The 14656-nt window shown below is 44.9% G+C and overlaps 1 protein-coding gene across 1 annotated transcript in view; it reads left to right on the top strand.

Moving 5' to 3' along the window:
• The first annotated feature begins 12726 nt into the window (after positions 1-12726).
• Positions 12727-14656, top strand: part of RBM19 (RNA binding motif protein 19) — a 60523-nt gene continuing 58593 nt past the window's right edge. Inside the window, exon 1 of the mRNA XM_040416639.1 lies at positions 12727-12860. Coding sequence (XP_040272573.1) covers positions 12825-12860 — 36 coding nt within the window. The 5' untranslated portion in view covers positions 12727-12824. The remainder of the gene's footprint in view (positions 12861-14656) is intronic.

Genomic DNA, 14656 nt, shown 5'->3' with positions numbered 1-14656 from the left:
GATGGCAGCTCGCATGTGTTCGCGGGCGAACAAGGCGAACTGGCCATCACTGGCAGGCACTGTCCGATATTTTTATTGTCCTGAGGAAGGGAGCTTCAAAACATGTTGGATCTGTAACACTGCTTAGGCTACTTTCACACTAGTGGCAGCCTTTCCGCCGGATCCGTGCTGCCACTAGTGCACGCATGCCGCTGAAGGTCTGCTCCGGCCCCACTGACTATAATGGGGGTGGGCCGGAGTTCCGGCGGCAGCACGGCAAACATGCTGAGAGGTGGCTGGAAGAAAACTAGGACATAGGCCTAGCCTGCAAAGCTGCATAGCGAGATGGGCAGAAAGCTAAAGTGCTTGTGCCCTCCTGGGAGAGCAGGATGGTGGTAGGCAGGGGATGCCAATGTAACACTTTTCAGTCATTTGTGCTGCAGTAGCTCTTCTGATTGAACTAGGCAGGCTAGCTTTTCCCCTCACAAATATAAATGAACGTTATGCACCTGTGACCCTGTTGTCTTTCCTTGGACTAGTTTTGCTAGATACTAAATACCAGGAAGACCTCACAAGACCTGCTTTTTTTTAGATGCTTTGACTCAGTCTAGCCATCACAATTGGTCAAATTTGCTCAGATCTTGCTTCCAATGAATCAACTTAGGGCTGTATTACACAACAGATTATCTGACCAATCATTGGTCAGAAGGCCTATTACACACACAGATCTTTTGTTATACACACCAACTACTGGTCTGATTGGACAAATATTGGTCAGATAATCTGTCGGTGTAATGCAGCCCTCAAGGAACTGACTCTCCACTTGCTGGCTAATATATGTTTTTTTTTAATGGTCTGCTGGCCTAGGAGTAGCCAACAACCCCAGTGGTCAGAAGGTGTACCCCATATAAAAAAAGGCAACTCACCTGTCTGCAGTTCTGCCATTTGAGTGCTGCTTCCCCCATCCAGCCCAGACAGAAAGTGGCTTGGTCCCATGATGGCTGCAGCCAGTCACGGCCCTCACCATTCACATGTCACTTGCACATGTGACCGCTTAGTTGGTTACTGGACTAAGCCATTTCCAGGCCAGCTGGCACCAGAATTGCAGAGATGGGCTAGCAGTGCTGGAACAGCGGGACTGTGGACAGGTGAGAGGCTTTTTTCTTTTATGGTGCACCTAGGCAGACAACCAGTTAACCGTACTTGCGCTGATCTTAAGCCGTGTTAACATATGCATCAGAGAATGAAGTCCATCAGAATGGGGCCACACAGGCACTGTTGGTCTCCTTATGTATGATGGATCCAGCACTGCCCTGTGGCTTACATTTTTTATCAGAAACCATGACACAGATGTGAACTCCCTTTTTCAAACTCCATAATTAGGGATGTACGGTATACAGAAATTAATTCCTGTAAAAATGCAGCCATGTGAATCTATTCATTGAATATGACTTGTATTAGGAAACTAAGCACCTATGAATAGACCCTTAGTGGTCTGACACTTCTCCTGATGTCTGCAGACACTGCAAAGTTTTACTTGACTCTGAAAATCTGGGGAAACATTTGTCAGGGGTGTGACAATCGCAGTCACAGAATATGAAAAAGGTTACAAAACCGTGTGAATAAGCTTACTGTACATACTCTATGCCTACACAGAAGTCCATTGCACCCAAGTCCATTGAATACAGACTCCATTTATTTTCTAGTCCTGCACCTAGCTATATTTCTGCTCTGATGGAATAAAAACTGTATAGCTCTTCAGTAAGTTCTGTATTTTAGATCTCGTCTGAGACTAAATGATGTAACTCATCCATTTCAATTTCTTGAACAGGAGCTCTTGTCCCCATCACGTTTGTGTTCTGGCACCATCCTCTGCTGCCTCTTCATTGGAGTTTTCCTGGTAGTCGAGAGTCTTGTTTATAGCAATGTAGAGGGGCATAGAAGAAGATGCAGTAGGTGACTTCACCAAGTCTATTACATAAAGTCTCTGACAGGAAGTTTCAACTTCTAGTTTCAGTGACCCAAAATATATAAGACTGCGGCATAGAGACTGGAAAGCTCATCTGATTAAAAGACTCTTTTTCTTTTGTTGATCAGAGGCTGTTATGATACTTTTCTTAATATGCAAATTAGGCCTTTGGCGCAACAAAGGTGTCACCACTGCTCTTGTTGCACCCAAGCTCCACTCCTTTCTGTAACCAGACCCTCCCTTGATACTTTGACCCTGCCTGGACCTCTCAATCAAGGAAATGGGGGAGAAGCTGACCACAGAAAGGGGCGGAGCTTAGATGCAACAAGACCAATTGCACCAAATGCCTATTTTGCATATTAAGAAACGGAACCTCGGATCAACAAAAGAAAAAGAGAGTTTTAATCAGGTGACCCATAGCAATGTGTCTATGCAAACTGTTAGATAGGGAGGTCGCTGGTGAGAGATTCTCTTTAGGGCTCATGCACATGACTATATGTATTTTAAGGTCCACAAAACACGGATCAGCAAAAAATGCGGATGACGTCCGTGTGCATTCTTTATATTGCAGAAACGGAACAGCTGGCCCCTAATAGAACAGCCCTATTCTTATCCGTAATGCGGACAATAATAGGACATGTTCTATTTTTTTTGCGGATCGGACATACTTAAAACGGAATGCACACAGAGTAACTTCAGTTTTTTTTAAAGGAGTGATTCAGCATACAAAAACGGAACGGACACGGAAAGAAAATAAGTTTGTGTGCATGAGCCCTTAAGCATGTGTTTTAAGAGAAAAGGGCTGAGTATGTTTTTGTGCAGGTAATTGAAAAAGTAACATTATAACTTTTCAGTATTTGCTCAAATAGGTAAAAATATTGCATTAATATTTATATAAAGACTACATAAAGAGACATTTAATTGTAAATGATTTGTTATAACCGTATAAACACTTTACTGCCAATTCCCAAGCAATTTGCAACACAGGTTTTGTGCACAGACCTACACGAAAAAGGGTTTACATTATTGTAAGACCTCTACTGCCCTCTGCTGTTCATCTAAAAATACAAAATAAAAATGGCTCTCATAAAGAAAAATTTATACTATGTGTATTTAGTGATTGTTATAACACAGTAAATTACTATGTTAAAGGGGTTCTGCAGTTTTTTTAAGTTGATGATCTATCCTCTGGATAGATCCATCAGCATCTGATCAGCGGAGGTCCGATCAGCTGTTTGAGAAGGCAGCGGCGCTGGCAGTAGTGCCGCAGGCTTCTCGCTGTTTACCGCAGGCCCAGTAACGTCACGACTAGTATCAATGACCTAGGCGCAGCTAAGCTCCATTTAAGTGAACAGAGCTTAGCCCCACCCAGGCCAGTGATACTAGTCGTGACGTCACTGGGCCTGCGGTAAACAGTGAGAAGGCCGCGGCACTACTACCAGCGCCACTGCCTTCTCAAACAGCTGATTGGCAGGGGTCCCGAGTGTCGGACCACCGCCAATCAGATGCTGATGATCTATCCATGATCTATCCATCAGCTTAAAAAACTGCAGAACCCCTTTAAGTTTACAGAGGGATTAAGTGATATGTAACATGTATTTAGCTAAAAAAAAACTTCTAAAACATGTAAAGCACATAGTAAAGCTAGGGCTAAACTGTGTCCCAGTTAACTTGTTACTGCAGGATTACCATGGCACAACCTCATTGTTTCTCTATGTGAAAAAAGTTAACTTGAAACCATCACATAAAATCAGACACGGCCAAATTTCTAGTGATGGGTGCAAGGTTGCTGACTTTTGGTAACATTGAAGTTGTGGCATGGTTGCAGTAATCTCATGGCTTTGGAGTGACTTGCGGGCAACACCACGGATCACTAGACTTATAGAGGACAATTTATCATTTCCCCCGTGCCAGTTTTCTGGTATATAAAAGTTGTAAACACTGTGTTTGTAACTTTTTTACGCAGCAGTTGTGCAAAAATTTTTTGCACAAGTGGTGTTTCTTTGACCCCTGCCACTTTCCTGAAAAGGGTGCATGGCGAGAAAGGGGGCAACAGGCCTGGCATAATTATCTTCTATTAAACCAGTTCTCTGGTGTAAAAGAAGACTGAAATTTACGCCACCTGTAGATTTTAGTTTAGGTGCATGGACTACTGGAACTGCGCCTCATTTATGAAGAGGTTTGAGCCTCATCATAAGGGTCCATTCACACGTCCGCAAGTGTTTTGAGTTCCACAAATTGGGGATCCGCAAAAACACGGACACCGGTCATGTTCGTTCCGCATTTTGCGGATGCGGAACGGAATTGCGGCTGCGGACAGCACACTGTGTACATCTTTTGCGGCCCCATTGAAAATGAATGGGTCCGGATCCGGATACGGACCCATTTTGCGTGTGAATGGACCCTGAATTAGGTGCAGCCTCTGGCAGAGCACGGGGATGTGGAACGCTGGTCTATGATAAATTCCCCCATTAAAGGTTTTTCTCCAGGATTGGAAAATTTTTTTGTTAAATGGAGGAAATTGCGTAGAATAAAACAGAAACCATTACTCACCTAGTAAATCCCCTGCTGCTCCAGTTCCTCAGCTCCGGTGATGTTCCATAAACCGATGTGACTGCTGCAGCCAATCACTGGCCTGAGGAAACATGCTGACATTTACATGTCACTGCTGAGCCCAGTGATTGACTACAGCAGGCAGTAAGTAGATTGGCATGTCATTGATGTAGTACAGTAAGCAGAGGTTGTCCTGAAATAGAGGGGCATATATTGAGTAAGGGGTCTTTTATTGTTGTATGTAGGGATGTCCCGATACCATTTTTTTAAGACTGAGTACAAGTACCGATACTTTTATTTAAGTACTCACCGATACCAATTACCGATACCAATTTTAACAATAAAATACACACACACACACACACACACACACACATGTATTTTCTGACCACTGACCAACCAAAAGGCCCAAAAACAGAACTATAACATTCCAAGGAGACATTACACTGAATGAGGGCCACAAAGAGACATTATACTGTATGGGGGCAGCCACAAGGAGACGTTATACTGTGTGGGGGCAGCTACAAGGAGATGTTATACTGTATGGGGGCAGCCACAAGGAGACGTTATACTGTGTGGGGGCAGCTACAAGGAGATGTTATACTGTATGGGGGCAGCCACAAGGAGACATTATACTGTATGGGGGCAGCCACAAGGAGACGTTATACTGTATGGGGGCCACAAGGAGACATTATACTGTATGGGGGCCACAAGGAGACGTTATACTGTATGGGGGCGGCCACAAGGAGACGTTATACTGTATGGGGGCGGCCACAAGGAGACGTTACACTGTACGGGGGCATCCACAAGGAGACGTTATACTGTATGGGGGCAGCCACAAGGAGACGTTACACTGTATGGGGGCAGCCACAAGGAGACGTTACACTGTATGGGGGCAGCCACAAGGAGACGTTACACTGTATGGGGGCAGCCACAAGGAGACGTTACACTGTATGGGGGCAGCCACAAGGAGACGTTATACTGTATGGGGGCAGCCACAAGGAGACGTTATACTGTATGGGGGCAGCCACAAGGAGACATTATACTGTATGGGGGCAGCCACAAGGAGACGTTATACTGTATGGGGGCCACAAGGAGACATTATACTGTATGGGGGCAGCCACAAGGAGACGTTATACTGTGTGGGGGCAGCCACAAGGAGGCGTTATACTGTATGGGGGCAGCCACAAGGAGACGTTATACTGTATGGGGGCAGCCACAAGGAGACGTTATACTGTATGGGGGCAGCCACAAGGAGACGTTATACTGTATGGGGGCAGCCACAAGGAGACGTTATACTGTATGGGGGCAGCCACAAGGAGACGTTATACTGTATGGGGGCAGCCACAAGGAGACGTTATACTGTATGGGGGCAGCCACAAGGAGACGTTATACTGTATGGGGGCAGCCACAAGGAGACGTTACACTGTATGGGGGCAGCCACAAGGAGACGTTACACTGTATGGGGGCAGCCACAAGGAGACGTTACACTGTATGGGGGCAGCCACAAGGAGACGTTATACTGTATGGGGGCAGCCACAAGGAGACGTTATACTGTATGGGGGCAGCCACAAGGAGACGTTATACTGTATGGGGGCAGCCACAAGGAGACATTATACTGTATGGGGGCAGCCACAAGGAGACGTTATACTGTATGGGGGCCACAAGGAGACATTATACTGTATGGGGGCCACAAGGAGACGTTATACTGTATGGGGGCAGCCACAAGGAGACGTTATACTGTATGGGGGCAGATACAAGGAGACGTTACACTGTATGGGGGCAGCTACAAGGAGACGTTACACTGTATGGGGGCAGCCACAAGGAGACGTTACACTGTATGGGGACAGCCACAAGGAGACGTTATACTGTGTGGGGGCCACAAGGAGACGTTATACTGTATGGGGGCAGCCACAAGGAGACGTTATACTGTATGGGGGCAGCCACAAGGAGACGTTATACTGTATGGGGGCAGCCACAAAGAGACGTTATACTGTATGGGGGCAGCCACAAGGAGACGTTATACTGTATGGGGGCAGCCACAAGGAGACGTTATACTGTATGGGGGCCACAAGGAGACGTTATACTGTATGGGGGCAGCTACAAGGAGACGTTATACTGTATGGGGGCAGCTACAAGGAGACGTTATACTGTATGGGGGCAGCTACAAGGAGACGTTACACTGTATGGGGGCAGCTACAAGGAGACGTTACACTGTATGGGGGCAGCTACAAGGAGACGTTACACTGTGTGGGGGCAGCTATAAGGAGACGTTATACTGTATGGGGGCAGCTACAAGGAGACGTTATACTGTATGGGGGCAGCTACAAGGAGACGTTATACTGTATGGGGGCAGCCACAAGGAGACGTTATACTGTGTGGGGGCAGCTACAAGGAGATGTTATACTGTATGAAGGCCACAAGGAGACGCTACTGTAAGGAGTCAGGACAACAATTTTTGAAGCCCCTCCTCAGTATAATAGTCTTGTGGCCATCATACAGTAATGTATATTTCTTCTTGCCCTAATCCCTGCTTTTAGAGATCAATGTGCAGCTTGCAGGCAGGAAGGGAAGGACCAGGGCTATAGAAGACAGACACAACACCTTTATTTCTTTCTGTCTGTAACCACTTGGGCTGGTTATAATCTTCTAACTAAGCTTTATACACTTACTAGGGTCGGTTCCTATAACTTGTAAAACTACTGGCAGGCGAACTCTGTTTGAGGAGGCTGGAGGGTTTCTGGACTCTGGAGAGGCATTTCCCGCGGCTGGCTTGCTCCTGTGCTCCGATTCGGAGATCAGATGTCTGTGTGGAGTCATTGGGTACATGGGGGGAGGAGCCAGGGACGGTGGCGGCAGCTGGTAATCAGGGCGAGGGGTGGAGACTGGGAGCAAGAAGAAGCTGTATTTGCTGTGTGAGATGCAGGGGCAGGCCGCGGACGGACACAGACACATTTAGAAGCGGCGCACAGGTATCGGCAGTGGTATCGGGGACATTTGCACGAGTACATGTACTCGTGCAAATGTCCGGTATCGGTCCCGATACCGATACTGGTATCGGGACATCCCTAGTTGTATGACATCTCCTTGGTCAAATTTTTGTTGATCTCAGAAAACACCTTTAGATAGAGTCTGGAAAACCCTGGAAAAGTGCACCTTTCCTGCAGCTTTTATTACTGGTAGGACCCAGAGACTGGAGACTAATCCAGTAGAGTGGCGCTCCTAGAAGTGCCCAGAAGACAGTCTCTCACCATGTCCTACTCACTGCAGTGAGCTGCCTAATTAAAGAGAATCTATCACCAGTTTTATGCAGCCCTCACTAACCCTAACAGCTCGAGCATATACCAATGAGTCCCCATATTCAGGGGCTCACTGCTCTCCCTGCCCACCTGAATCTGATTGACAGTTCCAACTGCAGCAGGTGGACGGGGAGAGCCATGAGCTCATGAATATAGGGACTCATCATTATGCATTGGAGAGGTTCAGAACAAGATTTTGTCAAAACGTCTGGGTAAGTTAAAGAAATTGACCCAGCATTTTGCTAAGGGAGTCACATTTTAATAGCATTTTAGATACTGTCTGTATTCATTTTAATCCTTAAAGAGGTTGGCCACTTTCTAGTTACTATTGACCAACATGATTGTAAGATGATTATATGACACTTACTAATATAGCTTTTGTTGATATTTTGCACCACTTTGTATGTTTCTTAAGGTATGACCTTCGTTTTCCAAGTCTTTTTGGCTGTCCATAAAATAGCTGTTGATGGACGGTCATGTGACCACTCAGTCTCCTCCATTCTAATACACCTGCACCTGTCATCCACACTTGCACTGTTCAGTGCAGTGTGTTAGAATGGAGGAGGCAGAGTGATGTGTCCATCAGCGGCCATCTTATGGACAAGACCTCTATGCAGACAGCACAGATTTGCCTAACAAAGAGGGCATGCCTTATGAAATATAGCAAACAGAACAGGATATCAACAAAGACCAACCCCTTTAAATCAGAATGTCCTATTTTGTTGAATTTTACTTTTAACACTTGCAGCAGGGAATAACATTTTAACAACTTCTTTAACTCATAGTCCCCTAAAGGGACTAAAAATGACAGAAACATAAATGTAAAAAATAAAAACACACAGAAAATATTAAAAATTCTAATGACCCCCCTCCCTTTCCCAATTTTACATATAACAATAAACTATAAAAAAAAATAAACATAATTGGGATCGTCATATCAGAACTTTTCGGAACTATTAAAATCTAATAATACTTTTCCTGCACGGTGAATACTATCAAGAAAAAAAATCACCAACTTTTGGTCACCTTGCCCATCTGAAATAAACATTAACAAGAATAGGTGCACTACTGTGGTGGATGCAATCATCAAAATCTGACTAAACCCTCACACTGATGTTAAAATGAGACTTTAGCCAATATATCCTTATATGAAGGACATACCGGAGCCTGCATACCCCGTCAAGGTATCTCAAGTGGCAACAGACCACAAGTGCAGGATTTGCTCCCTCGGGTATAGATGCACAACTGCATATGAGGTTGAGCATTTCCTGTTTTTTGAGACCACGTTATTTTGTCACCTTGCCCATCAAAAAATTGAATAAAAAGTGTGCTACAAAATGGTACCAATAAAAACTAGAGCTCGACCAGCAAAAAACAACCCCTCACTCAGCTCTATAGACAAAAAGATAAAGTAATAAAAACTATATAAATTTGTTATTGCCGTAATCATACTGGATCGCAGAATAAGATCATGTCATTTTTAGTGCACAATGAACGCTGTAAAAACAAAACCCAAAAAAAGACTGAATTTTTTTTTTCAATTTCACTGCACAAATAATTTTTCCCATTTTTCTATACAATATAAAAAATTTCCGCCCGATTGAAAGGCTGATTCTTACCTGCTCCCCGCTGATTCAGTCCTCGTTGCTACCTACCGCGTCTCTATGTTTTGTTCCGTTATTTCTTTTCTTCCTCATGGCATGGTCACGTGATACTCTTAAGCCAACTGGCTTCAGTGGGGAGGAAAAAATGAAAAAGAAAAATGGCTGGGTTATTAAATGGCTTGCCCAGGATTAGAAAAAATCATGGCTGCTTTCGTCCAAAAACAGAATTGTCCCTGTCCACAAGTTGTGTACGGTATTGTAGCTGTGCCCCAGTAACTCCAATGGAGCCAAGTTGCTATACCAGACACAACGCATGGACAGAGCTGGAACTATTTTTGTAAGAAAGCAGACATGTTTTTTGAATCTTGGAAAACCCCTTTACGAGGTTAATAACCCCTCCCCATAAAAGAGAGAAAGCTCTCAAGCATCAGAATTTCACCATACTTGACAATTTGGTATCCACCTGAGCTATCTAGGCGTGGATCTTTTAACTTTCATATTTAGATTTTATTTCACTACTTCCCCTCTGTGTTATACTGTCATTCAGGACAGAGGGGGATGAGTTATTAACCCTTTAACACACCATGATGTACCCATATGTCATGAGCTTTAATGAGATATATGGAGCGGGCTCATAGGTCAACCCCTCAGATGCAACTGTCAATAGGGACCGTGGCATCTGTGTGGTTAGACAGAAGGAAGGAGCTCCCTCTGCCTTCCGATAAGAACCCCCAGGGCTGTCATAGTGAGCTGCCTAACAGGCAGCCAGTGAAAATCCCATAGAGGTGAAAACCCCATTGAAGTTACCTAAGGTAACTAAAAAATACAGTAATAAGTAAAAAAAAAATATATTTTTTTTTAAATAAGACGAAAACAAAAATATTAACAATTCAAATCAGCCGCCTTTCAAAATTTTACATATAAAAATATAATATAACAAAATAAACATAATTGGTATCACCACATTCAAAAATGTCCTATGAACTATTAAAATATAAAAAACAATATTTATCATGAGAAATGAATGCCATAATGGGGGAAAAAAAAATAGCCGATTTGCTGCTTTTGGTTATGTTTCGCACCCCAAAAATTGCATTAAAAACAGTGATTTAAAAGTCGTATGTATCCAAAAATTGTGCCGTTAAAAACTGCCGCTCACCCTGCAGAAAATGAGCCTAACACAGCTCTCTAGATGGAAAAGTAATAGTTATGGTTGTCAGAATATGTTGACAAGGTTTTTATTTATTTTTTAGATGTTAGACTGAAAGGCTATGTACACCTTTGGGGACAATTTTTTTATTATTGCATTATACTTGAGCTAAAAAACATTTTTTTCAGTTGGTCTTTATTAACAATATGGAATCCTTTTTTCTGTACAGAGCTGACATGCTCTACTAGCTGTCACAGTCACTAATACCTTGGTAAATTAACTTCTACTGTAAAAAACCTTAGTACCGAACTCGGGGTCCAAGGTACCACTTGCAACTGACCCAGAGTTCGATACAAAGGTTTTTTACAGTACAAATTAATTTCCGAATGTTATTACACAAAGTCTCACGAGATTTTGCGAAGCGGCTCATCTGAGCCAATACATTCTAAGGGTCCATTCACATGTCCATGTGTGCGTTTTGCGGATCCACGGATCCGCAAAACACGGACATCGGCGATGTGCGTTCTGCATTTTGCGGACCGCACATCGCCGACACTTAATAGAAAATGCCTATTCTTGTCCACAATTGTGGACAAGAATAGGACATGTTCTATTTTTTTCGGGATTGGAATTGCGGACCCGGAAGTGCGGATACGCAATTCCGGATCCGGGCAGCACATCGTGCTGCCCCATAAAAATGAATGGGTCCGCAATTCCGTTCCGCAAAATGCGTAATGAAATTGCGGACGTGTGAATGGACCCTAATGCTGTACGTAGCGCCCGCTCGTACAGTATTAAATCGAAGTTTTATGCGAATCGACTTCGGATGAAGCATCCAAAGTCGATTCGCTCATCCCTAGTGACAACTGCTGAAACGTATGGGACCTCTTGCGGGTGATTATGGAGCACTTACTGTATCTGGTATTTGAGGGTACAGTGGGGGTCATTTATCAAACTGGTGTAAAGTAGAACTGGCTTAGGCCTCTTTCACACTTGCGTTGTCCGGATCCGGCGTGTACTCCACTTGCCGGAATTACACTCCGGATCCGGAAAAACGCAAGTGAACTGAAAGCATTTGAAGACGGAACCGTCTTCCAAATGCGTTCAGTGTTACTATGGCACCCAGGACGCTATTAAAGTCCTGGTTGCCATAGTAGGAGCGGGGAGCGGGGGAGCAGTATACTTACCGTCCGTGCGGCTCCCGGGGCGCTCCAGAATGACGTCAGAGCGCCCCATGCGCATGGATGATGTGTCCAATGCGATCACGTCATCCATGCGCGTGGGGCGCCCTGACGTCACTCTGGAGTGCCCGGGAAGCTGCACGGACGGTAAGTATACTGCTCCCCCGCTCCCCGCTACACTTTACCATGGCTGCCAGGACTTTAGCGTCCCGGCAGCCATGGTAACCACTCTGAAAAAGCTAAACGTCGGATCCGGCAATGCGCCGAAACGACATTTAGCTTAAGGCCGGATCCGGATCAATGCCTTCCAATGGGGCAAGTGTTCAGGATTTTTGGCCGGAGCAAAAAGCGCAGCATGCTGCGGTATTTTCTCCGGCCAACAAACGTTCCGTTCCGGAACTGAAGAGATCCTGATGCATCCTGAACGGATTTCTCTCCATTCAGAATGCATTGGGATAATCCTGATCAGGATTCTTCCGGCATAGAGCCCCGACGACGGAACTCTATGCCGGAAGACAAGAACGCAAGTGTGAAAGAGCCCTTAGTTGCCCACAGCAACCAATGAGATTCCACCTTTTACACCAGTTTGATAAATCTCCCCTAGTGACATTACTATCTAATGGGAGTAGAGTACACAGTAGTTGCACCAAAAGACTGCGGCTTGCTCTTCTATTGTTTAGTGTGGAGAAGAATGTTTTTTTTTTTTATCTCAGTACCAACTTTCTCTCACAACCCTGAAATTATTTTACCTCAATGACTGTTTTCTAAAGAATTTCCTAACTTGCCCGTTTTACGTACAAACAACGTAACGCCACAGACGGACTGCGGCCACATTCACGGAAACCGGAAGTAACGCCCCGCTCGCCCATACCAGGCTCAATCCACAGTGCAGTGCACTAGAGCGCCCTCTGCAGCACTGCGCGTCATCACTGGCAGGCCACTCCCCCACCGCATGCGCCTGTCAGTCTCGTTCTATGCGAGAGCTCGTCGCCAGTCACGTGATGTAAACCAAGATGGCGGCGCCCACGGCCAAAACGTGAAGCTACTTCGAGATTCGGCTACCACCTGATATTTAATATATCAAGCAAGATGTCGCGATTGATCGTCAAGAATCTCCCTAATGGGGTATTTGTTTAATAATTAACGATGTCAATTTTCCACAGCTGTCAGGGACTGTTGCCATGTTTATGGCTTTCACGTGTACTCATTTGTCCATATTTCTCTCGGTCACTAAGTTATCATCATGTGTTTTCTTCTATCACGATACTAATAATTTGCCAAGTTACATCTACGTTTTACAATACAATATAAGTACAGATTGTGTATGTGTTAATGGGGATATATGACAAAAGCATCCCAGTAAACTGCTGTAATTACTGGACTATATTCAATTTAACCTGATTGTCCTTCTACCAGTGCAGAACTGTACAGAAACCGCTGAGGAATAAAAACATAAAAAAGCTTTTTAAATGAAATGTGTCATCAGAAAATGACCTGTTGTTTAAAACATCTTTTTATCTTTAAAATGTTATTAAGGAATTTTTGGTGATGTAATTATTAGTTTTCCGTGCCAACCCCTTCCTGATGCAGTGATTTTCAGTTCAGTCTCGCAGACGCACACTGCCAGTTCAATACATTGAATTCGCTTGTGGGAAACCGGCCTTAATGAAGATCTGTCGCCACAAAATCCAGTCAGCATGTTATAGAGCCGGAGGAGCTGAGCAGATCGATATATAGTGTTATGGGGAAAGATTTAGTAAAACTTGTCATTTATATCTCTGCATTTTCTGAACTTAAAGGGCTTCTGTCAGCCCACTAAACCGTTTTTTTTTTTTTTTTGTTTACTAATAATCCCTACACTGCGAGCTCTGCATACATAAGTTAAATAATAATTTTGGTTCAGTAGAATTTGATAAAAAACTATTTTTAAAATATGCAAATTACCTTGCTACCAGCAAGTAGGGCGGCTACTTGCTGGTAGCAGCCGCATCCTCCGATCCTAATGACAACCCCTTCGCATTGTGATTGACAGGGCCAGGGAACGGAATCGTTCTCTGCTGGCCCTGCCTTTTAGCATTCAAAATCTGGCGCCTGCGCCGCGGCCGTACCTATCTTCAATCTGCGCAGGCGCACTGAGAGGCGGCCGCTCGCTCCTCAATGCGCCTGCGCCGGGTGTAGATGTGACGTCATCGGCGCAGGCGCATTGAGGATCGAGCGGCCGAGCGAGTGGCCGCCTCTCAGTGCGCCTGCGCAGATTGAAGATAGCATTCAAAATCTGGCGCCTGCGCTGCGGCCGTACCTATCTTCAATCTGCGCAGGCGCACTGAGAGGCGGCCACTCGCTCGGCCGCTCGATCCTCAATGCGCCTGCGCCGATGACGTCACATCTACACCCGGCACAGGCGCATTGAGGAGAGAGCGGCCGCCTCTCAGTGCGCCTGCGCAGATTGAAGATAGGTACGGCCGCGGCGCAGGCGCCAGATTTTGAATGCTAAAAGGCAGGGCCAGCAGAGAACGATTCCGTTCCCTGGCCCTGTCAATCACAATGCGGAGGGGGCGTCATTAGGGTCGGAGGATGCGGCTGCTACCAGCAAGTAGCCGCCCTACTTGCTGGTAGCAAGATAATTTGCATATTTTAAAAATAGCTTTTTATCAAATTCTACTCAACCAAAATGATTATTTATCTTATGTATGCAGAGCTCGCAGTGTAGGGATTATTAATAAACAAAAAAAACAAAAACGGTTTAGTGGGCTGACAGAAGCCCTTTAAGATCACCCCATGCACAAATATCAGTAACTGATACATACTTACATATAGAATGCTATCAGCCACTGATATCACCTCCCTGTGTACAACTGAAGTCAGAAATAGCAGAGATATAAATGGGCAAGGGTACTTTCACACTAGCGTTTTTCTTTTCC

The sequence above is a fragment of the Bufo bufo genome, chromosome 2, assembly GCF_905171765.1.
Source record: "Bufo bufo chromosome 2, aBufBuf1.1, whole genome shotgun sequence".
Lineage (NCBI taxonomy): Eukaryota > Metazoa > Chordata > Amphibia > Anura > Bufonidae > Bufo > Bufo bufo.
The sequence above is the reverse complement of the archived record's forward strand: the minus strand, read 5'-3'. Positions and strand labels throughout refer to the sequence as shown.